Source organism: Alexandromys fortis, unplaced genomic scaffold (genome assembly GCF_014885135.2).
Source record: "Alexandromys fortis isolate MF-2015 unplaced genomic scaffold, M_Fortis_MF-2015_v1.1 scaffold_26, whole genome shotgun sequence".
NCBI classification, from domain to species: Eukaryota; Metazoa; Chordata; class Mammalia; order Rodentia; family Cricetidae; genus Alexandromys; species Alexandromys fortis.
The window spans coordinates 6,972,792-6,982,235 of record NW_026067894.1 but is presented as its reverse complement, the minus strand read 5'-3'; the positions used below and the strand labels follow the sequence as shown (position 1 = coordinate 6,982,235).

General features: G+C 45.9%; 1 protein-coding gene across 2 annotated transcripts in view; it reads right to left on the bottom strand.

The window, feature by feature from the left end:
- Positions 1–1,197: 1,197 nt before the first annotated feature.
- Positions 1,198–9,444, bottom strand: part of Maco1 (macoilin 1) — a 67,094-nt gene continuing 58,847 nt past the window's right edge. For both annotated transcript variants that reach the window (XM_050153892.1, XM_050153900.1), the window contains 2 exons: positions 6,802–6,976; positions 1,198–3,009 (listed from right to left, as the gene is read on the bottom strand). In XM_050153892.1, the coding sequence (XP_050009849.1) occupies positions 2,807–3,009; positions 6,802–6,976 (378 nt within the window). In that variant the 3' untranslated portion in view covers positions 1,198–2,806. The remainder of the gene's footprint in view (positions 3,010–6,801; positions 6,977–9,444) is intronic.

Genomic DNA, 9,444 nt, shown 5'->3' with positions numbered 1-9,444 from the left:
ACAGTTTCTTTGAAACGGGGTTTTACAATCCGGACTTGGGCCTGTGATCCTCCTCAGCACTGGGTCACAGGCAGCAATCAGACGACAGCTGTTCTGGGTGGCAGGGGCAAGGGGATGACAGGGTGAAGGACCAGCCCCTTCCCTCAGGTTTGAGCAACAGCAGTTCCTTCTCAGTTTTAGGATCTCTTGGAAGGATTACCAAGGCGGGAAGGACACGCAACAGCTGCTTCCTTATGTACAGTGTGGGGGCGTAAACCAAGGGGATTCTCTGCCAGTCACAACACACTCAGCCCATCCTTCCTGTAAATACTGAACCACCTAGAATAGCAAATATTACTTTACGACATGTAATAAATCGGAAATCCTAGGACATGGAGCCACTTTGTGATGGGCAGAAAAGACAACTGGTGATTTCAGCCAGTGAAAACTGCCAGTGGGAGCATCATGAGCAGACATACTCCTTCAGGGAAGGCTGAGGCCAGCACCAAGCCCAGGCGTTTCCTGGGAACTCTGCTCACAGTATTAAGTGTGCTGTGTCTGCAAGCCTTAATGGCCAAGATTCAGATGCCTATCCGGCAACAAGGACAGAGGGTGAGATATCAAGAGCAGAATTTTTTAGAAACTTGAGCCAAGATAAATTGTGGCCAAGATGGGAGAGCATGGGCCCAAAGAGGTAGTTAGTTCTCAGATGGAAACAGACAAGCCTCGAAAAACAAACACGACGGGGTGGGACTGCTCACTTTGGAGGTAGGTTAAGCATCTGTAGCAGAGGGGAAAGCCAACAGGAAAGGAGCCAAAGAAGAGACTCTAAAGCGGTAGAGGGCAAGACAGTGCGAAGGGATTGGTTCTCAGGCTTCTCCTTCTCGGGCAGTCACCTCAGGCCCGTTCCTGTTCAGGTCTTGAAAAAGGAGGTTACACCAGAAACAAAGACATCTTTGGCTGTAATGGATGCCAGAAAAGGGGAGAAGTGGGAGGAAGGCGGATGGGGGTGAATGTCTCAAGTTTAGAAATGAAGCCAGCTGGAGCTCCTGGGTGCGCACCTCTCAAATTCTGTGTCTGCTCCCTGCCCAGTGCCAAGTGTGGCACCACCATCTGACCAGAGCTGAGACAAGATGAAAACAAGTTGGCCGCCACCTCAGCCCCAGAACCTTCTACCTTCCTGCATCCTCCTAAAATGTTAAAAAGGCAGAAGACGAGTTTATCAGTAAGAAAATGTTTATTCTTTTGAACCCCACATGGGGGAAAAAGAATGCAGCCAAGACCAAGTATTTAACGAAAACAGTGTCCCAAAGGCAGCAAAATGGGGGAACCTCAACACAAAGTCAGTAACAATCTTCCGTGTTTTTGCACAAAGATGGAAAAAAATCGTGACAATTCTGAGTAACACTTTCATGGTGACAGTTACACAAGATGATTCAAAATGCAAATGGCAGCAACATGCACACCTGGCTAAAGCTAGAGGTCTGTTTTACTCCAAAACAAGATCTGTGACTAAAAGGATGATTCTCTTTAATACTTCTAATTGTACTGACCGGTTTGTCCTACCTAATTTGCTTTAAATAAGATATACATGCCAATCAACAGGAAATTTTAGAACTATGTCCTTCCAGAACACACAGCACAGAAACACAGCCGACTGATTTGGTTTCTTAATTTCCCCAAACTTCCGAATGCAACTCTACCTTGTCCCTCTTCTCCCCTGCCCGCCCCCTCCCTGACCCTTGACACACTTTCACAGGTCTGTGCAGAAGCTTTCTACCAGCGTCTGACACGGTTGAACCAGTATCTCTGTGTAGAGTTTAGGTCTTAAAAACAAACAACAAATCATCCTTGGCACGAGAGCTCCTGAATAGCCAAGCCCCGGTAAACCGTCCCACGTGAGATGAAGGGAGTGGAGAGCAGCTCCTAGACCTCGGCTTTTACAGCTATCGTTCGGCCTCTTTCACACCCACCAGGCCGACTCCCTACGGTGCCTGGCTGGCAGCAAGCATGGAACCCTGCATGGGAAAACCCTGTGGTGGCGTGGTGACCAGCAGTCCAGTCACCTACCAGCTGTACAACAGGATCCAGAGTGAACTCGACAAACAGAAGACAGATGACAGAAAAGGGGCCGGGTGGAGGGGAGAGCTGAAAATGATCAAGTTTCCTCTTGAAATGTCTTTTCTCAAGGTGATGCAGAGATTGCTCTCAGACGTGTTCTAGAACTACACATCAATGGGAATGTCAATACTCCAAACACACCATCACACGCTTGCAAGCTAGCCTCACCCCTTAAGTCTCCCATGATGCTCCCTTGATCTGTCTGGTCCTTGCAAGGGCAATCTTTTTTTCTATAACAGCAGTATTGCCTTTAATTCAGCTATGGAATCAGAGCTGTGTCGGGTCATTTAGCCCTCTCCTGCTAGAAACTAAGCTTTTGTTGTCATCGTGTGAACACAACATGCAATTTTCTTGCTTATTTAAGAACAAAACAGAGTTGAAAAGCAAAAACTGCTTTTTTTTCCTTCAAGAGGAAACTATGTAAAAATATATAAAAAGGCAAAATTGGCTACTTGAAATCCAAGAATGGTTTTAATGTGTTGGCCAAGAAAAATAAACTGCAAAGTCCTGTGAGGTCTTCTAAAAACTTACAAGAACAACTGATGGGCAGTTCTAATCAGACTTAGATGTTATTTCCCCCCCTTTAAAAATGACAACATACACAATCCCACAAAACACAATATCAACGTTTTTATCTTGACCGCCAGAGACGCTGCTTTTCGAAGCCTTCTGGTTCCAAATGGTTGGGCAAACACACAGCTGGCCTTCATTTCTTCAGGGGCTGATAGACAGAGGCATTAGGATCAAGTCCAGAGGGGCTTGTCTCCACAAACTTGGAAGAGTAGTGGGGGGACACGGGGCTCAGGGGACTGGTGGCAGCACTGTATGTTATGCTGGGCATGACAGCCATGACTTCGGCTATCTTTTGTTTTAGGTCCTTGATTTCCTGGTCTTTCTGAAGGATTTGCCCTGCAAGATCAAAGAGCCAGCATAAGTGAGGAGGGAAGGCCGGTGCGCGCGCACATGCGCACACACACACACACACACACACACACACACACACACACACACACGTCAGCCCCATGCACTGTCTTGTAAAGGCAGGCGAACTTCTGTAAAGTACCCAATAGTAGGGCATTTTTAGGCACTGTGGTTCAGATGCTATGGAAAGTGTTGACCAGTTCTTAGCTTGTGGGGTACAACAAAGTAGCAGCTTTATAGCTGCAGCTCCTGAGCTTGGGTTCTCTTCTGGAAGGCTGGGCTCTGAGCGTTAGACCAAGGAACATAGACTCAGGACCTTCGATCGGTCACATCAGGTTCTCTGACAGAAAGCAGATGACATTCTGGGACGGGTGCCCAGCTTACTGGCAAGATGCTCTCTGACCTCTGCCCAGCATTCAGCTGGCTGCTTCAGCACATCACTAGCTCAGGTCTTCGTGCAACCCCTGTGTATGTGCTAGCTGCTGAGGTTTCCTGATCATCAATCTCAACCAACGTCTAAGTCCTAGCTTCTCAACATATCCCCAGCTTTCCCTTAAGTTCCATAGTCTCTACAGCATCTAAAACCCAGCATGGCACAGGAGGGCTCAGTGCTCAGACACCTACCTACTTCTCACAACCAAGAAGAGAAGATTCTAAGCACCATCCATTTTATGATGGACGAACAGGGAACAGGAAGCTTTAACACTTGGTCAAGTACTGCCAGTGTACCGCTAGTGACAGAGTTGGGAGCTGACTCTATATCTGGCTGTAGCCCCTACATGTCCCATGGCACTCATGCCCCTCCTTGAGCGATGACCCATCATCTCTCTGCTGGATTATGAGCTCTGTGAGGCAGTCTAGAGACTGTGCCTCTTAATTTCCCATTGCTAAATCCCTGCCCCCAGCCCAGTGGAGAGCCAAGGCTTCACAAACCATGCATCTTGTTCAGTCCATCTGCTATTAAAACAGAGCAGGACTGAAGCCAGAACCACCCTGTTCCAAAAACCATGTAATCTCCATCATGCTATGTGCCTCCCTGCTCTCCAAGGGAAAGAAAGAGGCTGTGTGTGAGCAGCCTCACCGTGTGAAGACAACAGTGTGACTGAGAAGTGAGAGGCTGGGTGGCATGTTTCAGGAGGACGGAGTGAGATAAGGAGTCACTCTGTAACCAGGATGAGTAACACTAACGGAAGGAACAGGTTTGGATTTGAATTACGAATCTGGATAGGATCCGGAGGGAGGCAGTGAGAAAGCAGGAGCCAAGAGCAGGAGAAAAGATCTGCACCCTCACTTCCTTCAGGGCCCCTAAGTTTCAAGTAAACGTCAAAGAGCCACTTTCTCTTGAACACATGAACTCCAGATGAATAGGTACTTAGTGGCACTTGATAACACGAGCTACTGGTTTTCCCAAGCAGACTTCAGTCTGATTTCTTTAATTAGTAAGAATAAACACCCCAACATCTTCAGCGTGGACCCCTCTCTTCCCAAGCACTTGTGGGCTAAGACTGGAGTACAGCCATGCCAGGAAGCCTGATGCCCTGGTCCCAGAGTGCTACTTCGATGTCAGGGCATCTTCTCCAAGTGTACAGATCCCAGCAGAGGGTTAGTTAAGCAGAGGCGTTCATTCCTCAGTGCTAAGCCAGACAGGAAAAAGGGCCAGTGGGAGATGAGATGCTCAGCTGCAAGGCAGGGTCCTTGGAAACCCTTCAAGTACCTGTCCCTGGGCACACAGACAAGGCAGCCCAATGCCCACTCTTTGCCCCTGCTTAATCATTTGGCCCAAGCCTCTCAGGTGGGTGTACTAACTCCTTAGTTTCTCTCTTTTCTAAAGATTTCCAGGCATGGCTGGACGTTCCAGTGACTGCTGAATGTCCTTCACCAGGTGTCTCAGGAGCACCCACCAATCAGTGTCTAAATCAAGCACACCCCCTCCTGACTTCCTAGAAACTTTGCTCTTGTGCCTTGGTTCCAGCATCCTTAATCCTCTGATCTCTAAGGCAAATCAGCTCTTTTCACACACTGTCCTCCCCTTGCTCTGTATTTCCTTAGATAGGACACAACACCAGTTTCTGAGCTGGCTCTGCCCCTCATCTTTCAAGCTGCCATTAGAAGAGCCCGAATTCTCTGGAAGACCTACAGACTACATTCTTCAGTTTGCTTCAGTCATGGCCTCCAGGCTTGGGGTCACCAGAGTCCGGGCCTGGATAGCCCCAAAGCTTTCTTTCCCAGTTTACACTACTCAACCTAGACTGTGCTCCTCCCCACAATCCCCTGCTCTCAGGATTCATCCCATAAGCCTACTCACTCCTGCCTGCACGATGCCCTCTCTACTCTCCCATCTCTGCCATCCTTTCTATCTGGCTTGCCCTAAAGCAGTAATTCTCAAAATTCTCAAAATGCAGCCAGGATTCACAGGGCCCACAGGACATGAAGTACCAGAGCCCTCGGTAGTAAGCACAAGCTGGGCCTCTGGCGAACTGTGCAGAGCATAAAATAAACAAAATAAACACTAAGAGAATACAAATATTCTCTTAGTCAGACAATAAATATATATAAAAAATGTAAGACAATGACACTTTTCTCATTTTTTGAACAAGTTATTTTCATAAAATGCTATTAATGTTAAGATATAATATGCTTGTATCATTTTAAATATATTACTAGATGTTTTAAGTTTTAATTTATAGTAGGGAGAAACAGCTAGATAATTTACATGAAATAAGTTTATCCAGGGTACTCACTAATCTTAAGCACCTGGGCCCTGCTACCCCAGCAGACTCTGGGCTTTCTGGGATGGTGGCTTCCAGAGCTTGGCAGCTTGGGGATTCCCTATTCAAGTGCTCTTTTACATGGACCAGGTCAACTGGCAGACAGCTTTTCTCAATATTCCAACTGATTAGAGGTGACTAATCAGTTTTGTGAACAAAAATCCCATTTTCTTTCCATTGGCTCTTGCCACCCACTCTCTGTCAGAAACCTCCCATGCCCTCCATGTTGTTTATTAAAGTTCTGAGCTCTTTCCACTGGACACTCCTACAAGACCTGGTTGCAGCTATCTCTGCCCCTCCCTGGGCCAGCAGACTAGTGAGTCTCTTCCATGCCCATGGGCTTTGCCTTCACTGTCCCTGGCCTCAGTCTGCTCAAACGTTACATGTTCAAGGGCTCCTCTGTGGCTGCCCTGTGACAAGAAGTCCCTTTCTTCTTCTCACTTTGTCCACTGCTTGTCCATGTTGTCCACGTGTCTATCAGTTATCAGAGACACTAGCAGGTTGAGTGCATGGCCTGTGCTCCAGACCGCAGATGCCTCTGTTGCTCGGCCCAAATCAATTCTAGTCTATTGCAGCTTGGAAGGTCCCATGAAACTGTCTTTTCTGCATAGACGCTTCTTGACCCTCACTCTCCCCATGGTCCAAACCCCTTCTCCTCATTCAGGCTCAGCTTAAATATCAGCTGCCATGCCATGACCCAGCTCCATAGCCTGGTCTAGGCCCTGCCTCTCTATCCCTACAGGCTGCACACACAATGAAACTGCAGCTCCAGATTTTAACACTGTGCACCCCTTGAGGAGACACCCATAGTCTTCTCTTTAAGTCTAGCACTGGACATGCTCTCGTCTCAAATAGAGCAGTAGCATAAATTGATCTGACTCCTAAGCTCAACGCTGGGCACACATGAACCAAACAGCTTAAGGAACACAGAGGTGCCCTGTGGTGCAGAGCTCTGAGGGAAGGTCCACTCTATGCAGTCCTGCCACCCCACGGGGGCCTGCTGTTTTCCTACCCTGGGCAATCTCGAGCTGCCGTTTTGCATCACCCAGTGCAGAGAACAGGTCCAGCTTGATTCTCGTCTCTGCGCTGAGGCTGTTCTCCAGGTGCTGTGTCTTGTCTTGCATAGCAGAGAGTGCTGACATTAACACCTCGGTGTCCTTCTCATTTTCTTTGTACTTCCGGAGCTCCTATCAAGAGCATCAAACCAGCAATGTTATGAAATAGTTTTGGCATTGATGTGTATATATTAGCTTGAACAGACAACCCTGACACTGTGTGTCTACACGTCACTCTTAGAGCATGTGCCATGCAATATTCAGATTCTCACATGGCTTCCAAATCAAGGACTCTCTTGCAAGACTGACTCAGCAGACGCTGCTCTTCTTAGCAAAGAGTGCCTTATGCTGCAGTCACATTTCTAAAAATGTGGCTAAAAAATTACAGAAATATTTGTTATTTTGATAAGGCAAACTTAGAAAAACCCATTTACAATAGTTGGTAATATAGACAGTAAGTATTAAACTTGATTCTTTTTTTGTTGTTGATGAAAGATGGTGAAAACCTGCTTCTGCCAAGTGCTAGGATGAGAGGCACTGCCTCCATGCCTGGCCTGATTTTTGTTTTTTTTCCGAGATTTCTCTGTGTAGCTTTGGAGCCTGTCCTGGAACTCACTCTATAGACCAGGCTGGCCTCGAACTCACAGAGATCTGCTTGTCTCTGCCTCCCGGGTGCTGGGATTAAAGGCGAGCGCCACCACCAACCAGCCTCAATCTTTTTAAAGACAGAAACCCAAACTTATTTCAGAGAACTCAAAAATGCAGAAAAACTGAAAGTTAACCATAATCTTTTAATATAACTGAAATCATAGCATATGTACGATGCTAGATAAAGCCTTTTAAAAAGCAAAAACTTAAGATTATTTCAAGTATTCAGGTATCTAAGTGCTGGGTTACAGGCATGTACCACCACACCCGGCTGGGAAAAAAACCCTTTGGATGGCTCAATGATACTTCTGTATGTACACATCCAGAATGTACCTTAAGCAAATATCTGTCCCATTATCAAAACTGTTTCCTTCTTTTTAATGTTTATACCTCTACACCACCACACTAAATAAGGTGTCAGTCACTGATGAGGTCTTGCCTTTAAAATCCTGTGCTGGGCATGGTAGGCCACACCTATAATCTCAGCACGTAGTAGGCAGAAGCAGAAGGATTGCCATTAGTTTGAGGCCAACCTGGGAACCTGGGTCACATAACAAGACCCTGTGTTTATGCAAAACAAAAATTCTTTACCAATTTCACAGGAGAGAAGTCATTCCTAACTTTTATATTCATGTCATTATTGGTTAATAAAAATTTAAATGTTTAAAGGATTTAAATAAACATTTTAAATAGTACATTAATTTTAATTTTAAAAAAATTTAATTTTACTTGAATGTATGTGTATCTGAGAGTATGTATGTGCACCATGTGCTTGCAGGAACATGTGGAAGTCAGGAGGGGTCATATTGGCTGAACTAGAGTTACAGTTGTAAGACACCAAATAGAAAGTGGAACCTGGGTCTTCCATCTCTCCTTCACCATGTGGGTAACTGAGGCCATCAGGATTGGCAGTAAGCATGATGAGCCTTGTTGATCCTGAAGATCCACTTTTAGCGCGTGTGTTTCTTCTGTAAATCATCTCTCTGCATTCTCCAGTTCTCTGAATATGTTGGTAACACTCATCAGCTATTTATACTCTAAAAGTGCTACTTTGGGGGTGGGGTTTGAGACAGGGTTTCTCTGTGTAGCTGTGGAGCCTGTCATGGAACCTACCCTGTAGACCAGGCTGGCCTCATATTCACAGAGCACTGCCTCTGCCTCCTGAGTGCTGGGAGTAAAGGTGTGCACCACCACCACCACTTGGCATAAAAGTGTTATTTTTAATACTCATTGATACCTGTATTTTTTGTTTGTTTTATGTTTTGTTTGTTTGAGACAGCTTCTCTGTGTAGCCCTGGCTGTCCTGAAACTCACTCGTAGACCAGGCGGTCCTGGAACTCACAGAGATCCCCTTGCTTCTGCCTTCCAAGTGCTGAGATTAAAGTGTATGCCACTATTCTCAGTGAATATCTCTCTCATTTTTAAAATTTTTTTTGTATCTTTAGTGTATGAATGTTTTGCCTGCAATGTATATCTGTTTGCCACATGTGAGCCTGGTCCTTGAGGAGGTCAGAAAAGGGCATTAGATCCTCACAGAGGCAGCTGTGAGCCACTCTGTAGGTGCTGGGAATTGAAGCCAGGTCCTCTGCAGAGCAGCCAGTGCTCTTGACTGCCCAGTGACCTAATTTTCCAGGGCCTCCTCCCCAAGTATCTCTTTTTTAAAAAAATAGTAATTTATTTACTTTTATTTCATTTACACTGGTATTTTGTGGGCATGTATGTCTGTGTGAAAGTGTCATATCTTGGAGTTAGAGACAGTTGTTAGTTGCCATGTAGATGCTGGAATTTAAACTGGAGGCCTCTAGAAGGGCAGCCAGTGCTCTTGAGCATCCAATGACCTATCTCTCCAGCCTCCGGAGTATCTCTATCTTATTCAACTCTTTTTGGCTGTTGTTTATGAGTTTGTTAAAGGGTTTTTTTTTTTGTTTGTTTGTTTGTTTTTTTTTGAGACT